We start from the raw sequence: 23,769 nt of genomic DNA on the forward strand, positions 1-23,769 counted from the left end.
TTTCTATCTCTCTCTCCCCCTCTCCCTTCCTCTCTCAGAAATCAATAAAGATATATATATAAATATAAAATTATGTTGAGTTAATTAAAAAATTGTTAATGAAGTCCCCAAGAAATAAGTAGAAAGATAATTTGTAATTTCAAAGTTGAGCATATTACACTTCTTGGCCAATAAATTTGGCTTAGTTTTCTGACTGAAAAGTCAAAATAGAAAAACACATTGCTTATATTGTCCTTTTTTTATCTGACCATGGGCAACACATAAATAAAATTTTCAGGCATTAATTAATTAATTTGAATTTTTAAATTAAAATTTTCACTAGACATTACATTAAGCAGAAGTTAGCCGGCTAGGCCTTCAGTAGCTGTATCATGTGTCATATTGCAAAGTAGCCTAGGAAATGTGGCCCAGGTAACTCAGCTTTCCGAAGGCCATCGCTTGTTCTAGTGAAGTGATCAAGTATCAGAGGCTTTAAATAAACCCTGGACAGCTGGATTAAATTTCTGGTGAAATGTTCTCACCTGCAGTGCAGCGAGCTATTTCACAGCATCCATTAAGTGAGGGCGTAAACTATATTCCATGGGTGGAATGACAAAATTAACATTTGAAATAGGTTCTAATTATTTTCATCAGCAAATGACCTCAGATTTTTTAAAGGTTCATCAGAACCCTTACTTCAAACTAGTAATACTTTTTTGTTTGACCATGGCTCTATAAATACCACTACTCCATTTTTTTTTTAATTTCTTTATTTCAATGAGCCAATAATTAAGGCATCCGTTTCTCTTCCATTTCCCTGCTACCATCTGGTGTAGATGCAGCAGATCATTTTAACTTCTGAGTCTACTCAACTACATTTATTTCTTTTAATCTGCTAATCTCCAATTCTCAATTTAGGATCCATTCCAAGAAGCAATGGACAGTCTCCAACAAAAGCCTCAACAACTAAATATGGATTGGATTATCTACCTCAATCCTGAAGTTTTACTCTTACCCACATTTCTTGACCTCCAAATAAAAAGATTTTATAAAATGTAAAAAAGACAAGTAGTAGTCAAAATGATCAGTCAACACACACACACAAACACACACACACACACACACACACAAAGGTGGGAAAACCAGGAAAAGGAGACCAAAAAGACATGACAACCAAATGCAACACCTGATCTAAGATTGGACTGGATACTTGATCAAGAGGAAAACAACTAGAAGGGTTTTTTTGGGAGAGCGAGGGGAGCAATTGAAAAGATTTTTGAATGGATGGTGTCTTGGGTTAGATTAGACTGAATCAATGTAAGATTTCTTCAGTGTGATAATTGCACTGTGTTTATGTAAAATATTCTTTACTTAGGAGGGGTATGCTGAAGAATTTACAGAGAAAATGGACACTGCTCCAGAAAGGAAAAAAAAAGTATATGAAAAGAATATACATGTTTAATGTATAATTCTTTCAACTTGTCTGTAGGTCTGTTTTTCAAATAGTGAGAGAAAAATTAATCCTAATATGTGTCCTGATTTCCATAGCAATTCATTACAGGGACTATTCAAGGCTAGCCTCATGGTCTGAGACAGTATATTTTCACTTATTTACACAAATGTCATTACAGTAATTTCTACAATTCATATCTAACTGACTAAAGTTAGGCCGTGACATGCATTAACTCAATCATTTGTTAAACTGACATTTATTGAGTTATAGGCACAAGATATTACATTAAGACACTACGTAGAACACAAAGTTGAATGCTGTTCTAAACTGAAAAGGTTTATAATCTAGTTTAAAGAATAATGAAAACTACCCGGCCAGGTGTGGCTCAGCACTTAAACGTCGACCTAGGATCCAGGAGATCAGGGTTCGATTCCCGGTCAGGGAACATGCCCGGGTTGCGGGCTGCAGCCAATCAATGACTCTCTCATCATTGGTGTTTCTAGCTCTCTCTCTCCCTCTCCTTTCCTCTCTCTGAAATCAATAAAGATATATTTAAAATAAAATAAAAATAAAGAATAATGAAAACTACTTAAAATCTAAACACATTAACATTCACACAGTCGGTGCGGCTCAGTGGTTGAGCATCAACCTAGGATCCAGGAGATTGCAATTCGATTCCCAGTCAGGGCACATGCCCAGGTTGTGGGCTCGATCCTCAGTAGGGGGCTGTTCAGGAGGCAGCCGATCAATGACTCTCTCATCATTGATGTTTCTATCTCTCTCTCCCCCTCTCCTTCCCTCTCTCTGAAATTACAATAAAGACATATTTAAAAATAAATAAATACATTAATATTCTATAAAGGACCTTATATTAATACTCATAACAAAAACAATAATGATGGTGATAGCAATCATCAACTGAGCATCTACTGTATGTGGGATAAATTCAGTAAATTCAAAATTACATAATGTACCAAACAACCCTGTGGATTAATTATTGTTCCTCTTCAACACATAATGAACATAGGTGTCCAAGAGTTCAGTTAAATTTCCCTAGGTCACAGTTAATAAACAAAAGAAGCAGGGTTTAAACCCAGAACTGTGTGACATTAAAGGTCATGCACCTTCCTCTGGGTACTGCTGAAACCACAAGGAGACACACAGTTAAAATTTTCAAATGAAAAGTAATCAGAAGCGCTGTGATATCAAAATTTAAATGCTTAGAAATGTTCAGATATAGTTTTCCAGAGGAAAGTTTAAAATAACTTTAAACTTATTTCAAGAATTGGAGTATTCGGTTATTAGATGAATTATTTTCCTTTCCTAAAGTAGAAGGAGCCCTAGCAGGTTTCGCTCAGTGGTTAGAGTGTTGGCCCTTGGACTGAAGGGTCCCAGGATTGATTATGGTCAAGGGTACATATGACTTTTGCAGGCTCGAGCTCTGGCCCTCAGTGTTCCTCTCTCTCTCCCTCCCTCCCCTCCACTGTCTCTGAAAAGCAATGGAAAAAATATCCTCAGGTGAGGATTTAAAATCATAATCATAATAAAATAGAATGAATATACAAGATATTAAGTGAGCCCGGCCAGGTGTGGCTCAACGGTTGAGCGTCGACCTAGGATCCAGGCGATCCGGGTTTGATTCCCGGTCGGGGCACATGCCTGGCTTGCGGGCCTGATCAATGACTCTCTCATCATTGATGTTTCTATCTCTCTCTCTCCCTCTTCTTTCCTCTCTCTGAAATCAATAAAGATATATATTAAAAAAAAAAAAAGATATTAAGTGAAAACATTTTTTTTTTATTTTTACTTATTGATTTATTTATTTTTTAGAGCGAGAGAGAGGAAGGGAGAGAGAGAGCAACATCAATTTGTTGTTCCACTTATTGATGCATTCATTGGATGATTCTTATATGTGCCTTGACCAGGGATCAAACCCCCAACCTTGGTGTATCAAGACAATGTTCTAACCAACTGAGCTACCAGACCAGGGTCAAAACATTTCTAAGCCCGGCCAGTTGAGTGTCGACCTAGGATCCAGGTGATCGGGGTTCGATTCCCGGTCAGGGCACATGCCCAGGTTGCAGGCTCGATCCCCAGTGGGGGGCATGCAGGAGGCAGCTGATCAATGACTCTCTCATCATTGATGTTTCCGTCTCTCTTCCTCCCTCTTCTTTCCTCTCTCTGAAATCCATAAAGATATATTAAACAAATTTAAAAAAACCACATTTCTAAGATTTACCAAAAAAAACACACACCAGCTTCAGATATTTAAGATAATTTAGTGAGCATTTTATGTGATTCTTATCTGGAAGAAATCATGTTTAAGGTATATAAACATCACTGTAACTTGTATCCTGTTTCAAATGTGTTCATCCCAGTCATACCTTTATCTTTGTAACTGAATTCTAGAATTCAAACTATCAACTATGAGATGGTTTTTATTTCTCACCAGAGAATACTTTTTCCATTGCTTTTCAGAGAGAGTAGAAGGGGGGGCGAGGAGGGGAGAAAGAGAGAGAGAAACATCAATGTGAGGGAGACACAGATTGGTTGCCTCCCCCGTGTGCCTTGACCAGGGCTGGGGACTGAGTGGAATTGAACTCAAGACCCTTCAGTCCAAGGGCCAACGCTCTAACCACTGAGCAAAACCAGCTAGGGCAACTGTGAGATTTGTTTTACATTGATGATATCCTAGTCTTTATGAATATATGCTATGAAAATACACATTTTCTGAAAGGTTCACTCAATATTTTTAGTAACATATATTACACCTTTAAATATAATAATAATATCACTAATTGAGAAATTACTGTCCTAAGCACTTTACATGTATTAACTTCATTTAACTCCATAACAATCCCATGATCTTATATGAGTGTATGTGTATACTATATTTAAAATTAAACACACATACAACATAACACTTAAAATGAATAATTTAGTAATTTAAAACTAAATTCCTAAAATAAGTTTATTGTTTAACATCTGGTTCCTTAGAACCATGAAAAGAACCTATGCTTTAATCAAAATCATACGACATCACTAAATTTTAAACATAGTTGAAAAAACTGTAACATCTCTCCCCTTAAAATTTGTCACAGAAAGACCTATTTTTAGTTCAAAAAGGACTAAAGGGCTTAGTATTTAAAACTATAAATCATCAGAACAGGTTTATAAAAAAGATACTGTAACTTTTATTCTCTTGCATCGGCCACTAGGATAGGCAAATCTTGCCATCAAATCTTTAAAGACATTATTTTTATGACATATTTTGGAAATTAAAAAGCATTATGAAATTAATTATAACTTGAAAATGAATTAAGATACTAGTAAGGTTTTGTCAGAATATGGAGAGTTATATAGTAAGGAAGGTAAACCTCAGACAACACTATGAGTCCTGCACTATCAACACAAACACAGTATCAGACGGGCTTAAGTATTCAAGATGCAAGACATATGTTCTTTTCTGTGCTAGAAAGAATTCAACAGACTTTTTTTGTGGCCTAAATGAAATTTTCCTCAAGCCCATTCACCCTACTTGGCTTTCATTCACTCTGATTCTCTGTTTGGGATCATTCCTAGAAATTACAGAATGGAGTCTTAGTCACTGGAAATGTACATGCTCCAATGATAAATGAATGATTTGACTGTGTGTGAGCTGGATTAGTGACAACTCAGCCCTGAAATCAGTCTGATCATCTTTGGGCAAAATGCTAGCCTACAATTTCCGCATATGCAAACCAGAAGCCCCATGTGTGCCTTTGATTGTGTGAATAAACACTGATGGCTGAACACACGGCTTTGACAGTTTTTGCCAGCTTATGACATAATGAGGAAAATAAGGACCATGTGTTGAATCATAAATCTAAATTATTAAATTTATGGGAGCATCCTGTATTGAGATTATTGTCTTCCAATTTATACATACTAAGCTGGAGCCCTGTTGTAGATACTCTCCCTACCCACTCTGAATGCCCCTTTCCCCCCCACTGGTCTGTTATATCCCGAAGTCTGAGATTCACTGCCTAGGAACACAAAGGCCTCCATCAAAATGGCCTGTTTCATTCTCTAAAAAATGGTCTAGCTCAGTATTTGACACATCACTTAAACTTGCAACACGTTGTTATAAATCATGGAATGTTACATTACTACCAGAGTTAAGAAAAGTTGATCATTTTACCAATGCTTTATTTTACTAACTGAAACAAAGTTGTACATAATTGTGCAAGGGAAAAAAATCTCTAATAACTGTTACCTTCCATTTTTTTGTAGTTTAATGGGTATTTAAAATAAACACGAGAACTCAATGAGAGTTAACTTGGTACTTTTAAATCAGCACTAGTATGTATTACAATTTATAAATGAAGGGAATAGTTCTCAAAGATATCAAGTAACTTTCCCTAGATGGTGTTTTCCCTATGTCAGTGCTTTGTTTTCCTTCAATGCACCCACACATACCACCATTTGTAATTTATCCATTTGTCCCTAATTTTTTTTCCCCTCGCCCTTCCTCAGCACCATTTAGTCTCCTTGAAGGCAGAAACCATTGCAGCCCCAGCATTCAGTATGTGCTAAAAATTTATTTCATGAATGTTAATAATAATTGTGTTCAGGAAAGAACATTTATTAAGCATTTACTATGTGCCAGGCAATGATGATATAACTAAATATTTTGAATGTCACTGTCATGTAAATCAGGACCATGTACGAATGTGATTAATGAGTGATCTGATTCTCCTTTTAAAACATTATTTCGAAAAGACATGTAAGTATGTCCGTGTCTGTTCTCTTTCAGTGAAATCTGTGTCTTATATCCTTCACTCCCCATCACTCCAGCATCGCCTGTTCTGCTTTATCACCACCATGAAAGAAGGAAGGAAACAGTGAAGAGCAGGGCTGCCAGTGCAGAAGCTAGCAGGAAGATCACTTCGTTTTCATTTTTTCTTTTCTAAATCATCTGTAGACAGTGTCCCGGTTTAATACCCACTGACATTTCTTTATATTTGCTCACTCAGTCATCCAAATACTACTTTGAAGGTATTTTATAGCCAAATAACTAGAAAAATGTCCCTTAGCAGCCTAGAAAGAGTATCTAATTACGGAAGGCATAAATGGGGTCCCCTCGCAAGGGATGCCCACACTTTTTATTTTGAAATGACTTTAGATTTATAGAATAGTTGCAAAAATAGCAGAGAGCTCTATGTACTTCACCCAGCCTTGCCTAACGTTACCTTCTCACAGAAGCGTGGTTCTAGTGCTATTTCTGACCCCACCATGCTGCCTGCCCTACGGTCACTAGTGATGCTGAGTATGCTGTTTGCCCCACCAGGTCCACACTCTGTCATCTACTCTAGACCCTCATACATGCCAGCAAAGGCTGACCAAGATCTACTTCATCAGTGGCCTGTCCCTTTCCTTTTCACTTCTGATTGGGAGCAGCCAATGAAAGCATCAGGACACTGGAGGGCAGGGGATTTATTTCCATACCCCCTTCTCTATGACTTTCTCTTTGCAGAAAGATCCTTTTACTGAAGGGCCACATTCAGCTACAACTCTTCTACTTGGGTTCGTGCCCTGAATCCCTCGCCTTCAGGCCTAGGAGTGGCAATAGTTCTCTGATGTCATTACACCCGTCATTTTTCCATAAGCCTGCCCACGTCTTTCAAACAGTCCCTTTATTAAACTTTCCCCAATACCCCCAATTGAGTGTGCAATCTGATATTCTCCAGGGACAAAGACTGACAACCTAACCAAAGTGATATTCCCTCAAAATTGACTTTCTCACCCGGCCAGGCATGGCTCAGTAGTTGAGCATCAACCTAGGGTCCGGCTCGATTCCTGGTCAGGGCACATGCCCAGGTTGCAGGCTCAGTGCTTGGTCGGGGGGGGGGGGGTAGGAGGCAGCCAGTCGATGACAACTGTCTCATCATTGATGTTTCTCTCTCTCTCTCTTTCTCCCTTCGTCCCTCTGAAATCAACATCTATTTAAATATAGCTTTTCTCTTTAAAGAAAAAAAAATTGACTTTCTCTATGGGTATATACCCTTACATCCCAACACACAAAGCAAAGATTATTTACATAAATGTTTTTTACCAAGTGAAGTTCCAAATGATGCCACTCACAGTCCAATGTCAAGGATCAAGGCCTGGAATGGCTTCACAACTTTGCCTTATTCAAGAGTCATGGAAAGAATTACAGTCCAGCTAACAAGCTGCCATCTACATAGAAAAATAATTCTCATGATCATTAACAGGGCTTGAGCAGGACCCTGGACATACAGCATTGTGCTGACCTGCCACCCCCACCCCTGAAACACCTGATTCCCAGAAACTGTCATTTCAGCTAGAGGAAAACAGTCTCTCCAGTCAGGAATTTGAGACCACTATTTATGGTTTTAAATTTTGAATTACAGTAGAATGAATATAGGTTATCGATAAAGATAACAAATTGTTCAAAGATGAGAGAGGTGTGAGACACACCAGGCAATTTCAGCCCCACAACTGGACTTGGTATTTATTAGTCAGCAGGTTCAGAGTTGGGTGGGACAAGCTTCAATTCTAGATCCAATTTCCTTAACCAGGCTCTTTATCTATCCGACTGCTTCCTAATAGATGATGAAGATGAAAGTTAGTCAAGATACCTATAGCATCTACCCTGACAAGGAGCAAAGAACCAGGGATATCTGAAGACCTAAGAGGTCAGAGTCAAAGGAAGCAAACTGGTTCTCTGGTACGATGCCTAAGGCAAAGAGAGAATTATGAAAGGAGACCAGCTGTAACTTGTAGATCCTATCACTGATCTGGGCACAGCCAGCTGCATATTAAGTCGGCATCCACCAAACCTTAAATTGAAGGTTGTACTCTTCCCCCACCCTCCTTCCCAAAACGTGGAATTAGTTTTCTTAACATCGCATTCAGAATTATATAATATTCTACATTTGCTCTAACTGTATTTTACAAAATCATACTAAAATCTCAAAGTAGTTTAGCACTTCCTCTATGGAGCAGAGAAAGCTTTTTTAGAAGAAAAGTATGATGCCCAACAGAACATTAAATGAAATATTTTTAAATGCCGACATCAAAAAAAAATATTTTTTCCTTTTAGAGCATTTCCCTACTCTTGTACGATGATCGATAACTACAGAGGAAAGCGAGCAAGAATTCAGTTCCGCTTGCCGTGGCGCATGAAGTTCAGCCACCCACAGGCACTTATTTTTTAAAAGTCAGAGTCCACTGCCATGATTCAAAAAAGCAACACACAGTATATTTATTTCTGAAATTTATTTCAGGTGACAGGACGCCCACAGACTAACAAAATAAACACAGAGTTAAATAGTACTACCAAAGCCCGATTCTACTTCCTAGCAAAGGCGGGTAATTTAAGCTACCAAGCTTCGTCTATATCAGTTTGCCCATGTAGTCTATCCCTTTATCCCATGCCCTCATCCCTGCCTCCCACAAACTTGAGAGACATTTATAACAGCAGGACTTTTGATGATATACGTCTATGTGGGGAGGAGAAGGGGGTAATGGCAGGGGTGTGAATCAATGTGTAGAAAAACAAAACAGAAAAGTGTTCAATTTACCTTGAAAATAACCAGTATTGCCCAGTTGGGGGTGGCTCAGCAGTTGAGCATTGATCTAGGATCCAGGAGATCGAGGTTAGATTCCGGGTCAGGGCACATTCCCAGGTTGAGGGCTCGATCCCCAGTAGGGGGCGTGCAGGAGGCAGCCATCAATGACTCTCTCATCATTGATGTTTCTCTCTCTCCCTCTCCCTTCCTCTCTCTGAAATCAATAAAGATATATTTTTTTTAAAGAAAAAGGAAATAACCAGTATTCTATTTGTGCAGGCCAAATAAGAACTTGTGCCAAGCAATTTCATTCACTTACCATGCCCAGCACACTGATGATTGTGTGGTAAATATTAAACAAATACTTGTTGGTTGATGAAAAATGGCCATGGCAATGTTGTGTACACACAGGAAACAGAAACTCGAGGTGATCAGACAAATGAGAAAGCAATGCAAGATCTGGCTCTCCATGCCAATAACATGTTCAAGATGCACACTGGGAAACAAGTGAAATAAAAATTTGCCACCTTCATAGTTCAACATGTTGTTCCTCTTTGAATGCTAAAACTTTATTTGCAAAAGAAGTTAAAATATTTTACATTATGGGTGCACAATGTAATATTAAAGACCAGCAGTTTTATTGCTTAATATATCTTCTTGAGTGAAAGATTGCTTGCTCAGGTTGCTTACATTTATAATAGCAATATATCACTTGAAACCTTAAACACACAAGCCCTTATTTGCTAGACTAAAGCTAGCCTCCAACTTTTAGCAATTCCATATGCTTTTAAATTAACCCTTTTAAATACTGTACAAAGCTCATAGCACGGATTGCTAGCTTACACCCGAATTAGGTTACTACTAAATACTCATTAGGCAAACTATTGAAAATAAAGAAAAATGCATATTCCTACAGCTTTATGAATGTCAAAATTAAAGATAATATAATGAGAATTTGGGGTTAAGCAATTATAATTTGGCTTTAAGATCTCAATGGCTTACACATTTTAAGTTTGACTAAAATCTCTAAGGACCTTTTCCTTCAGAAAGAAAAATCACACATTTTAAAATGGTATCTAATGGAAAGTCTATTAAAATCATAATGGATCATAGCTGTCAACTTCAAACAGTGTCTTTCTTCTTAAGAGCTCAAGTTTACACACTGGTGCAACACCACAAATGCAGATGCTATAAAGGGAGCTACAAAGAGAAATAAATTTTATTCACTACACTTTGCATATAAACTTTTCCTTCTGCAGATCTGTGTGGAGTTGAAAATAAAGGATGCTAATATGCATATTATGCAGCACATCAAAAACAGAGAAAACACTTTGAGTGAAAATTCATTTACTGAAAACCTGGGAAAATTCACATCCACTGTCCTCCAAATTCACCCCTAAGTGACAGAAAAAAACTATATGAAATGGACAAAAATCAAATATGATTTAATCAATAGCTGATTACCTTTAAAACTTTGGGCTTCTTTTCCCTCTGGGGCCTCTTGTTTTCCTTTATAACCTAAAAAAAATCAAATTGCAAAATGAGCCTCCGTTTTAAGAAAATAAAAAAAATTAACTCCCACCCCCCCAAAAAAATTTTTTTTGGCTATTTCTCCATAAAACTACTTATACCATTTAAAATCATCAACATGTTGGCTCAGCAGAGAACCTAAAGAGCTTATGTAAAATGTATACTTTAAAAGTCACTGGAGGAAAAAAAAAAAAAAAAAAAAAGCTTGCATAAAGATGAAGTAGGGAAATACCCTTTCTTCCCCTGAAAGTCTGTCTTAATTAGCCTCTGCATTCTTCACGGCGAAGCCCACGAGGTAGCCATCTTGCTCGCTCCTGCAGAGGAAGCCTCTACAGTGGAACACTTCTGCAAACTGCTTTTTGGTATTATTATCATGGTGTTTAAAGGCAGCCCTGGCCTGCCAGCACTGTAGACGTGCTGGGCATGCCTTTTGCAAAAACAGCCCCACAAAGAGTGCAGCCAATGGCAGTGCAGAGCTTAGCAACTCCAAAGTGATCTTCTCTGCCTAGCCTTCCCAGACAAAGGATCTCCTGTGCGGCTCTGCTCTCACCACAGGACACAGGCAGCCACAAGCTGCGACATGGAGTTCGCTGCAGAGGATCTGGTCGCAACGAATTCACAGGAGGCTTCTGCAAAAACAATGCACACCAATCCCCCAGGTCTCCGCCATCGGATCAATGGCGGAGCCTCCCTGATTAGTAACCTCTCGGTGGCTGCCAGGGCAGGTCTGCGGTGGGGAAGGGGGGGGAGTGTGCGGCGCAGCCCTGCCTCCAACATACAGAAGATATAGCTGAGCTGGGGGGGGAAGGCATTTGGGCTTGCTGAAACTGGAAGGTATTGTGCATTTTTACTTTATAAGGCAAGGCTAAATATTGGCGATATTTAAGGCAGGGAGGTTATGTGAGGACAGTGGAGGCTCAGCTGTTGGGCTGAGTGTCTCATTCCTCCGGAACCACACCTCTTTGCAGCAGGCGCTTTGCCCAGAAACAGAGCAATTTGATTTCTGTCAATAAATGTCCAATGACAAAGGCGGATTAAAATAAATAAATAAATAAAGCCACTTAAAAGGCAAAGGGCATGATGAGGGCACGGAGAGAGGGGAGGAGTTTTTGAAATACACTTGCCACTCTATGTGGCCGGAGAGAGAAAGATTCCCTCTCTTGTTCTGGGCATTTCTGGTGACCTTCATTTCCCAAAGAAAGCTCTCCCTCATACCTGTGGGACAAAGCAGCACCTTCGGCTCCTCAGTCTCCCAAGACCATCAACTGTCACTGAGCATCTTTCCCCACGTGGAGCCTGTCTGCACGCCACGCTGATGGTCAGACAGCTACCCACTTCCCAGGGACTGGGACCTGAGCCAGAAGTGGAACAAGCAGCCACCCACATGCACACACCGGGACTGCACCCTGTGCCCACTGGGTGGTAGGTGCTGGGAGAACTGAGCCCCATAGTTGGAACTTGCCAGATCCTCTAAATGGCAGAGCCAGAGGAGTTTAGCTCCCGCCCTGGAACTCTCTGGCCATGCGATAGTGGCAGTAGAGCAAGAATCGGTACAGCTGCTGTGAGCTGGCAAGTCTCAAGGTCACTGCCAAAACTCGGTGCACAGGCTGGTCACAGCCCCATCACAGCCACCTTGATGGCTGCAGCGACCTTGGGAAGACAGCCTCAGCTCCATCCTCACAGGGCCAAGGTTTCAGCAGCCCATTTGGGGGATTGGCGGAGGGCCTCCCTGGCTGCTAAGCCAAAGATGGGTTTTCCACTTGCATTTGGATTTAGAACAGATTCCCACAACCAGAAACCGGGAGGGCCAGGAGGCCTGTATTTCATCACCCTTGATTCCTAGCCTTTCGGTTTGCCACAAAAGCATGCTTTCTAGGTTGGAATGGGAACTCCAATGTGCATTGTTTTTCCATTAAAAACTACTTCTCCCTCACCCAGCCACCCTCAAAATTTTTAACAAATGTAAGAAGCCTACTTGTAGCAAAACCAGTGGATTCTGACCTAACCACACCCGCGCAGGGAGACCACACTAAGAAACTCTCTGTGGGGAATGGAGCAATCATGAAATAGGTAGAAAAACAGGATCAAACACAAGATTTGAAAATGAGTGGAAGATGTTTCCCTAAAAATAGGTGCAAACCCTACATTTCTTTTCCTTTGGAGATTATTTTTGTGTGTGTGGTAAAATATTATAACACAAAATTTGCCATTTTAACCACTTTTAAGTGTATAATTTAGTAGCATTAAGTACAGTTACAATGCCCCAGACACTCTGCACCTGTCAAACAGTAACTCCTCGTTTGTCTCCTAGTCATTGCTAACTTATATTCTACTTTCATCTCTATAAATTTGCCTATTCTAGGTATCTCATATAAGTAGTATCACACCCAATATTTGTTCTTTTGTGTATGGCTTATTTCACTTGCATAATTTTTTTAAAAATATATCTTTATTTTATTTATTTATTTATTTTAAAATATATCTTTATTGATTTCAGAAAGAGGAAGGGAGAAGGAGAGAGAGAGAGAGAAAAACATCAATGATGAGACATTCACCCAGTCAGGCGTGGTTCAGAGGTTGAGCACCCACCTAGGACCTAAGAGATTGAGGTTTGATTCCCCGTCAGGGCACATGCCTGGGTTGCAGGCTCCACCCCCAGTCAGGGGCGTGCAGGAGGCAGCCGATCAATGACTCTCTCATCATTGATGTTTCTCTCTCTCTCTCCCCCCGCTCTGAAATCAACAAAGATATATTATATATAAAAAAAAAAAATGATGAGAGAGTCATCATTGATCAGCTGCCTCCTGCAGGCCCCCAGCTGGGGATCGAGCCCACAACCCGGGCATGTGCCCTGACTGGGAATCAAACCTCAATCTCCTGGATCCTAGGTCAATGCTCAACCGCTGAGCCACACCCAGCAGGGCGCATAATTCTTTTTAACCCTCACCTAAGGATATGTTTTTATTGATTTTAGAGAGAGAGAAAGGGAGGGGGAGAGAGAGAGAAAGAGACAGAGACAAAGAGAGAAACATCAATAGGTTTCCTCCCGTACAAACCGGGACAGGGATCGAACCTGAAACCTAGGTATGCGCCCTGACCAGAAATTGAACACAGAACCTTTGGTGCACAGGACAATACTCCTATTACGAGCCAAACAGCCAGGGCAGCATAATATTTTTAAGGTTCATCCAGGTGGTAAGATGTATCAGAATTTCATTCCTTTTTAAGGCTGAATAATATTTCATTGTGTGTATATACACCACATTTTATTTATCCTTTCTTCTGTTGCACATTTGTGTTGTTTCCACCTTTTGGCTATTGTAGATACTGCTATGAAAATGGGTGTACAAGTATCTATTTGAGTTCCCTGCTTTCAATTCTTTTGAGCATATACCTGGGAATGGAATTGCTGGATCGTAATTTTGTTTAATTCTTCAAGGAACTGCCAAACCATTTTCTCTAGCAGCTATACCATTTTACATTCCCACCGGCACTGCACACAAAGGGTAGCCCTGCATTTCTTAAAGTGCCTTGCATTTCAATTACAGGTTATGTCTACCCCTCCAATACTTAAATATAATTTTTTAAAAGCATCAACATTTCCCCAGGTTGATTGCTCAATATTTAGTAGAGTGGCTGTGATTATATTAAGATATAGTTACATATTTAAAAACAATCCATTACCTGCATGATCCATATGTTTGCCTCAATAAAATAAAATAAAATCAGGCTGTCCAAGTGTTAGGTGTAGTGAATATCCACATTGATGAGAAGTTCATTTTTTAAAGACCCATGGACAGTCATGGGACACTCATGAAGCCATACAACATTGCCCTCAGCAGCCTAAGCAAACATCGAAGGTCTGTGTGCAGTGTTCTGTAAAATGAATTCATCCCAGCTAAATGACAAAATTCATCCCAGCTAAATATGAGCATTAATGAAAGTGACCAGAGCTAACACTAATTCCAAATATCCAACTGATACTACACCATGGAGATCTGCACTTGTTTGAACACAGAATACATTGGTTGTGACCATCTGTTCTAAATCCTATGCTTAAAGATTTGACAGTGTCTGCTCAGGGCTTAGATGACAGTGAGAGAATTATAGCAGAGAAATTGGAGGTCAAGAGAGCCATTCTCTTAGTATTATTTAGGGCAAAGTGCATACAACTAGATCCTGTTGCAAGAATAACAAATTAGAAACTAAGAAACCTTGTGTTATAGTCTTATTCAGAACTTATTTTTGTCACTTAAATCTATTTGTTTTTCCAACAATGGATCATGATTATTAAATTGCATGAGTTGATATTCAATTTTGTAATAACACAGGTGTATTAGGTTCTTTAAAATATTACAAAAGATCTCTTTTCTCTTTAAAAAAAACAAAAATCAAAGGATTATAATAGAACTAATTTAAAAAAAAAAATCAGAAAATGTAGTCTAACTACTACTTTATTTCATAGATAAACTAAGCCCGAAGACGTAAAATTACTTATCTCAGGCTACACAGCAAGTTAGAACTTGACTTGAATGTAGTTCTAAAAACCTAGGCTGCTCTCTCTCCAACTCCTCTTCATTTTCAATACCAAACAATAGACACTTGTAAATATCCCAAAATAACCTTAAAAGAAGTGTCTTCAGAGGGAACACCTAATATATGATTGTCTAACCACTACGTTGTACACCTGAAACTAATACAAAATAATATTAAATGTAAACTGTAATTGAAAAAACATTTTTTAATGAAAGAAAAAACAGAAATGTCTTCAAAACCACATGCTTCATTTTCGTGATAGAGAAATAATGCAGGTTTTTAGAAGATTGGCATTTTAAATCAGCATAACATTAGGTGTGCTTTTTGAAAAATGTTTTGTGCCTTTAGAGGTAAACTTATGAATAATTTCAAAATCGTACTTCTCTTTCTAAACACAAGCAATTCTGCACCCACAAGAAACTAGACATACAAACACTGCCTAGGAGTCTTCTAACGTCATCGCACCTGTGCTCAAAACTGACACCTCCACAGCACAAAATCCTTCCATTTTGAGCCACGCTCTCCTCTGCCATGAAATCCTTGTATATTTCTCTTCTGGTATTGTTGGGGGGGGGGGGGTCATAGGTTTTGCAGTGATAAATGCATAAAGATATTCCAAACACCATCTTGTAAACTTTTGATCAATAAGGAAAAGCTGCCTGACGCTTTTCACAACTCTAATCTTAAAGTTAATTTGGTAATTTCTTATGAGACATAGGAGCTTGGAAGACTAACGCTAGAGCTATTCCTGGATGACTGGGTCAAGTAATAGTAGTCTGGGGTACAGGCTGTCGGCCCCCTGTCGCAGCCTTTCCCTGGCTTCCTCCCCCATTTCCTTCCCTGAGGCTGATCTTCAGTAGCCCTTTTCCCCTCTCAGGGGCCAGGTGTACCTGGCATCCACCCTATTCCCTCTGGCAGTCCTGCTTACCGCAGGTAAAAATAATTGCTCTTCAGTAATAAGAATTAAGGAACAATTGAACAATGATCTTCAACTGTTGCCAAGTGAGAATCATTGACAATGAGGTGAACCACAGATCACGCCAGAGACTAATGGGGCTGAAATATCACCGCTCCCCGGTTTCTAAACAATTCTTAGTACTAACTTGAAATTGACAGGCCTGCTCCCTCTACTGCTGTCTAGATCCATTAATTTGGACAGAGAAATCCAAATAACAGCATCTATGGGTTTTTGTCAAAAACAAAGAAATCACAGAGGATGCTATTTAGAAAAATTTCTCCTTTTGTAGTCAAGTTTGCTTCTTATTATTGCTAGTCTGTCCTGTGTATTTCATAATCAATATTCTTTTTAAAATATATATATCTTTATTGATTTCAGAGAGAGGAAGGGAGAGGGAGAGGGAGAGGAAGAGGGCAATCAATATTCTTTTTTAAAGGAAGTTCTGTACCTTCAGGCTCCTTCTCTATGTCACCACTGCTAGAACACTGCTAGATAAACTTAGGAGATTTTGTACCCATTGAACCCTCAGTTCTTGGATAATCTAATTGTTTCACCATAAAAATTTACTCTTTCACTGACAGGCTCAAAGTATTTTACACACACACACACACACACACACACACACACACACACACACTTCTTTCTGAGAAAGTTAGATCTAGGTATCTCCTAAGTTTAGCAAAATCAAACTTAAAATTATTGAACAAACCTTAAAAGACTCCACATCCAAAACTGTTTTTCTTAAAATGTTAATGCACTGGCTCAACCAACTGAGCCACACTGGTGAGGGCATGTTAATGCATTTCCTTACAGTGACACCCCCCTCCCCCATTTAATAATCAAAAACCCTCACAACAACTTCATAAGTGTTGGGCACTTCCAACATGCAGACATAATGTTGGGCCTGTCTGCTGGAAACTACCATCTCGGATAGACAGAAACAAACAGACAACCATGACCTGGTATAGAATGGAGATGAGCCCAGAAAGCAACGTTATTCAGGTGGCTTCTGAGGGGAAGTGACATTTCCACTGAAACCTAAGGATGGGTAAGTAAGAGTTGGTGAAATGTAGAGGGAGAGAGAAAGGTATGTGTCCCAGACAGAGGTAACAAGTGCAAGGACACTGGGAGCACTGTGGCTCCTGAAAGACACACCAGTGTGGCTGTGAAGAGGGCTATGGGGAGAAAAGCATATAAATAGGTATGTTACCACTTAGCTAACAGGCTGGTTCACTGAGCGTGCATATGAAGAGATATAATCAGCCTCTAGCTCTCTACCACTCCAGTTTGGAATGTCCCTTTTTTTGTTCCATCCTTTAATTTTCATAATTGGTCCTTTCACAAGCCAGGAATGACGCTTCTGTTAAGCTGATTATCACAAATATCAGTTATCTTTTCAAGGGAAGAATTAAGGAGAGGCGATTAGTTTGTCCTAGGGCTCAAAACCCTTGCTTTCAAGCTAGAAAACACCCTTGTGTGAATAAACCTCCTAATCAGAGAAAGGCCTTATTTGGAGAATGAGTGTATGTAAGATGTTTTTGTTGAGATGACATTAATTATTCGGCAAGGGTTAACTTCTCTAGTTTTTTAACTCCTTACTAGAGTCTCACACAGTCTGTGGAGCAGCAAGACTTCTCTGCCTAGAAATGCTATTGTTTCACCTGGATAACTGTGTACTGGACAGAAGCTCCTGGTGTTTAGAGTAAGGGATGCCCTTCCTTCACTCATTTCTGAAGGAGAATAGAGAATACCAACTATTTTAGAAGCACTGCTTAACACCTGTGGGATCTCTGACTTAATGAGTAACTCTTTTTCCATGGGGTTTAACTCAAGAGAAAAGAGAGGAATTACAGTTTTGTTCAGGGAGAACCAAAAAAAAATTGCCATTGAGCCCATAATATTTAAAATAGAATGCCTACAATTAATTTTTTCCAAAGTCTATTTACTTTTCCTGCTTTCCAAATAATTATTTAACGGGTACATTAGCTCTTGTTTAAAATAAAATAAGTAGCCCGGCCAGGCATGGCTCAGTGGTTGAGCATCGACCTAGGATCCAGAAGATCAGGGTTCGACTCCCAGTCAGGGCACATGCCCCGGTTGCCGGCTCGATCCCCAGTAGGGGGCCTGCAGAAGGCAGCAGATCAATGACGACTCTCATCATTGATGTTTCTCTATCTCTCTCTCCCTCTCCCTTCTTTCTGAAATCAATAAAGCTATATTTTTTAAAAATAACAATAAAAAAAGTGTAAATGGTCCTCAGTGTTCTTACTAGAGACATTTCTTCTAACTTGCTACCGTTTCTGTGTTTGAAAGAGATCCTTTTGAGTTTTCAAACACCAAGCCCTTTAGGAATAACTTGTGGGGTCTGGAGGAGGTATACTTGCTGTAACAAGAGCACAAGAAGGCTATTTTCACCACAGTCCATCTTAGAAATCAACAGGTAAGGAGCTCAGTGCAAGCTTATAACTGTGTTAATTGTGCAGATTTAAATGAAAAACTTGCCTATCTTTATTATGAAGTTTTTAACATAGATAATTACACTGGTGTTTCCACAGGTACTCTTAATGGCCAATTAAGAAAACCTAATTTCCCCCCAAATCTGTTCAATACACCTGACTTCCAAATACTTATTAAGTGGGGACATTAGCTCTTAATGTTTAAAATTAAATAAGTAAGTGGTTGTTGCTATTTTTACTGGATATTTACAAACTATGAATTAACATTTTCCTTGCCCATAACATCAGTCCCTCCAAGCTCATCATTTGAGAATAAGTCCAAGTATATTCACTAATGCTGTGGTCAAGTTTTTTAACTTTATGAACATATACCCATATTTTTACAGGGCCACTTTTGCTAATCACCATCATAAATGAAGTGTTAGTGGGTTTTGAGGATGAAGGATCACTATACCCAACAATTCTCTTAATCACTAACTATGCATGTGATAAAGTAAAATTAGTTTAGATGTTTGGAAAAGTATCACTTCCTCCTGGCCTATCCACCTTAAAATATTATATTATATATTATCAAAATATTATCTTCTACAAGATCAGTATGTCCTTGGTGGCATCCAAATCCCAAGGATGCTATTCACTGTGGGACCTTGAGCAAGTCAGTCACCTGTAGGCTCACTGAGGAACAATGCTGACATTAGGATTTAATACTCTAATGCTAGAAGAAGCATATGACCTCCAGGTAGTCTATCACAGCAATGGAAAATCACAGCTGTCACTAATTGAGAAAACTATGTACCAATAAACAATTTAATAAACAATTAAAACTCATTTAATATAAAAATTGGAGGCATTCAAGCACACAATATTTTGGGACATTGGAACTTCTCCTAGGTAAATACCGTGCCAACGAGATTTCTGCTGGAGTTGGGGCATGCTAATTCCACCATACCATCATAACGCAATCTTACATTTATTAGTTAAAAAGAATATAAAACTTCACTTTCAGTGATAAAAGAATTAATAATTTGGGACAACCCTCCTGATGAAGGCAGTTAGAAAAGCTACACAAAATATAAAAACATCTTGGAGGCAGGCGTAGGAGAGTGAAAAATTACCATGACAGCGTAGAATTACCAGGCCAGGACTCAGAGCGGAGTAAGGTCCGGGCAAGGTAAAAATGTTTTAAGTAAAAATTAAAAATGGAGGGGAAAGTTAAAAAGATGGCTGAAGAGAAATGTAACCTTGAAATTAAAACACAGAAGCAGTGAAGTTGGCATACGCATAAGTGTTTGAATATTTCATTCATTTTCAAAATGAACCTGTAAAATTCTTAAACATCCCTTCCCAGTTTCACATGCCTCCAAGGGAGCGGCAACACCTTAGCATGACTGTCCTCAAGCAGTCCACCTCTCGGTCCCACACCTCTCCATCCTCTGGGGTCTTCGCACTTGTCTGCTGTCACAGCTCGGGGACACCGCGGTTAAAATGAGCACATATCATCCAAGCCAACGGTTCTAATCCCAGGTCAACTGTGTTGCCTTAGACAAGGTACTTGGCTTCTCTAAGCCTTGGTGTCTTACTTTGTACATTGGAGAAACATTATATATATTTCATAAGATTGTTGTAATGATTAATTGAGACAATGGGCATGTCAGTGCTTCATGCAGTACTGGGTAATAAGTACTCAATACATGATAGTTGTTATGAACTCCTCCAGTTATCCGTGTTTACTACATACCGGTTCCACATCTATGATGATCAGTATCATTCAACTCAACCACTATTTGTTTGGTGTCTACCAAATGCCAGGCACTACAGAGGGAGGGAAATGAAGGGCAGGAAAAAAAATTCTAGCTTCTTCAGACAAGCCACTGAAGTTTCTACATAGTAAAAAGAAAAGTTTACCTGTAACTGTGAAAAACAAAAAGATTAAACACAGCAACCATGCCCGGCCGGGCGTGGCTCAGCGGTTGAGCATCGACCTAGGATCCAGGTGATCAGGGTTCGATTCCCGGTCAGGGCACATGCCCGGGTTGCGGGCTGCAGCCAATCAACGACTCTCTTGTCGTTGATGTTTCTATCTCTCTCTCCCCCTCTCCTTTCCTCTCTCTGAAATCAATAAAGATATATTTAAAAAAATAAATAAATAAACACAGCAACCAGCCCAGGCAGTGTGGCTCCACGGTTTAGCGTCAACCTATGAACCAGGAGGTCATGGTTCGATTCCCAGTCAGGGCAGATGCTTGGGTTTCCAGCGGGATCCCCAGTAGGGGATGTGCAGGAGGCAGCTGATCGCTGTTTCTCTCCATGTTTTTATCTCTCTCCCTCTCCCTCCCTCTCTCTTTAAAATCAATAAAAACATATTTTAAATAATAATAATAATAACAAAAACCCCACAGCAACCAAAGAAAGAATAGATAAAACAGAATTCATCACAATCAAAAACTTTTTTGTTTCAAAGGACATAACAAAAGAGTGAAAAGACAACTCTCAGAGAGAAAATGTTAGTAAATCATATCTGATAGGGGTCTAGTATCCAGAACATATAAAGAGCACTTGTAACTCAACAACAAAAAGACAACCCAATTTTTAAATGAGCAAAGGACTTTGCTATGGTCTGAGTGTGTCCCTCCAAATTCATGTTAAAATTCTAACACCTGATGTGATGCTATTAGAAGGTGAAGCCTTGCAAGGTGCTTAAGTCATGAGGGTGGAACCCCCATATATGGAATTAGTGTGCCTTATAAAAGAAGCTCCAGAATGATCCCTAGCCTCTTCATCATGTGAAGACACTGAGAACCAGAAAGAGGGTCTTCACCAGATTTGACCATGCAGAATCTCAACAGTGGACTTCCCAGCCTCCAGAACTTTGAACAAAGTACTAATACACGCTATGAGATGGAAGAACCTTGAAAACACTATGCTGAGTGAGCTACCCACACAGAAGATAAAATATTATATGATTCCATTTATATGAAATGTCCAGAAAAGGCAAATCCATAAAGACAAAAGTAGACTAGTGATTGCCAGGAGCTAGAAGAGGAAGAATGGGGAGTGACTGCTTAATTGTACTGGATTTCCTTTGGGGGTGATGAAAATGTTCTAGAACTAGTGGTGATGGTTGCAGAACCTTGTCAATATACTAAAGACCACTGAACTACACACTTTATTTCTCTTTTTAATCCTCCCCCAAGGGTATTTTTCCATTATTTTTCAAAGAGAAAAGGGAGAGAAACATTGATGTGAGAGAGGCACATCCGTTGGTTGCCTCCTGCACTAGCACTGAGACCCTTCAGTCTGACACTCTAACCACTGAGCCAAACTGGTCAGGGCAGAACTACATACTTTTGTTTGTTTGTTTAAAATATTACAAATGTCAGAACTATATACTTTAAAAAAACAAGTTTTATGCTATGTGAATTAAATCTTTATTTTTTATTTTTTCAGTAAGGCATTTATTTTACTTTTATTCTGCCTTTCTCAACTATAAAAAGGTTGTTTTTAATTTATCTTTATTGTGGAAAATATTAGATGTCTCCCCTTTTTCCCTATTGACCTCTCCATACCCCTGCCCCCCAATCCCCAACGCCTTTACCACACTATTTTCTGTGTCCATGGGTTATACATCTATGCATATAAGTTCTTTGGTAGATCTCTTCCCACTGACTGACTTTCCTCTGAGATTCATCAGTCTGTTCCATGCTTCTATGTCTTTGGATCTATTTTGTTCATCAGTTTATTTTGTTCATTAGATTCCACAAATGAGTGAGATCATGTAATACTTGTCTTTCTCTGACTGGCTTATTTCTCTTAGCATAATAGTCTCCAGGACCCTCCATGATGTCTCACAGGGTAAAAGATCCTTCTTTGTCACAGCTGTGTAGTATTCCATGGTGTAAATGTCCTGCAGCTTTTTGATCCACTAATCTACTGATGGACACTTGGGTTATTTCCAGATCTTAGCCATTGTAAATAGCCCTGCCATGAACACAGGGGTGCACATTTTCTTTCTGGTTGGGATTTCAGAATTCTTGGGATATATTCCTAGAAGTGGGATCACTGGGTCAAATGGCAGTTCTATTTTTATTTACTTTTTATTTATTATTATTTTTTAAATATATCTTTATTGATTTTAGAGAGGAAGGGACAGGGAGAGAGATAGAAACATCAATGATGAGAGAGTCATCACTGATTGGCTGGCCCTGCACACCCCCGCTGGGGATCAAGCCCACAACCCAGACATGTGCCCTGACCGGGCATGGAACCTTGGTCTCCTGGATCCTACGTCAATGCTCAATGGCTGAGCCACGCTTGGCTGGGCAGCAGTTCGATTTTTAATTTTTTTTTAAAGAAGAGATCAATTTTTAATTCTTCTTTATCATAGTGGAAAGAATGCCCCTACTACTTACTAGCTATGGAGAATTAAACATATTTTTATTTTATTTTTTACCATATTTCTTTTTTATTGAGGTTATAGGGGTGACATTGGTTCATAAAATTTTATGGGTTTCAGGTATACAATTCTATAATACATCACCTGTATATTGTATTATGTGTTCACCACCCCGAGTGAAGTCTCCTTCCATCACCATTTATCCCTCCATATACCCTCATCTACCTCTCCGCAACCCCCTTTCCTTCTGGTAATTGCTACTGTCTGTGTCTATGAGGTGCTGTGTGTGTGTGTGTGTGTGTGTGTATGTTTCACTTAATCCCTTCACCTTTTAAACGCTTTTTTTAAAAAGGTTTTTTTTATTCAGTATTAGAGAGAGGAAGGGTGGAGAGAGAAACATCCATGTGAGAGCAACACATTAATTGGCCACCTCCTGCCCGACCCCCACCAGGGATCAAGCCCAAAACCTGGGCATGTGCCCTAACCAGGATGGAACCAGCAACACCTCGGTGCCCACAGACAACACCCAACCAACTGAGCCATACCAGCCAGGGATAACACATTTTTAAAAGTGGATTTCTATTTCCTAGTCTGCAAAATTAGAGTCCTAATTACTTGTACTTCAAGGGTCAGTGTCAGAATCAGATATGGTAACATAAAGCCCTTTAGCATAGTGTCTGGTCCATAATAGACCCTCAATAAATGTTCATTTCTTCCTTTGTCAGGTTCCTGTGTTTCAAGTTCAAATTTTGTTAAAGTCGTATGTACCTAATTTGCAATGAAGACATTTCCCTGATTGTTGGTCCTCCAAAAGAGAGAGAAAAGTTAAACATTATTTTGTTTTGTTTCCCTTATTTTATTGATTTTTGTTTAACATCTTATAGTGTACT

The 23,769-nt window shown here is 39.3% G+C and overlaps 1 protein-coding gene across 5 annotated transcripts in view; it reads right to left on the reverse strand.

Moving 5' to 3' along the window:
• The window catches only part of TET1 (tet methylcytosine dioxygenase 1), a 115,412-nt gene that overhangs the window by 70,088 nt on the left and 21,555 nt on the right, over nt 1–23,769 (reverse strand). For 3 of the 5 annotated variants that reach the window (XM_016198384.2, XM_016198379.2, XM_016198380.2), the window contains exon 3: nt 10,471–10,524. The exons of 1 other annotated variant lie outside the window; for it this stretch is intronic. In XM_016198384.2, the coding sequence (XP_016053870.2) occupies nt 10,471–10,524 (54 nt within the window). Of the gene's footprint in view, nt 1–10,470; nt 10,525–10,768; nt 11,232–23,769 lie in introns of those variants that run through there. One more of the 5 variants, XM_087824385.1, reaches the window with a different exon arrangement.

This window comes from Miniopterus natalensis, chromosome 14, assembly GCF_054644295.1.
Source record: "Miniopterus natalensis isolate mMinNat1 chromosome 14, mMinNat1.hap1, whole genome shotgun sequence".
NCBI lineage: Eukaryota > Metazoa > Chordata > Mammalia > Chiroptera > Miniopteridae > Miniopterus > Miniopterus natalensis.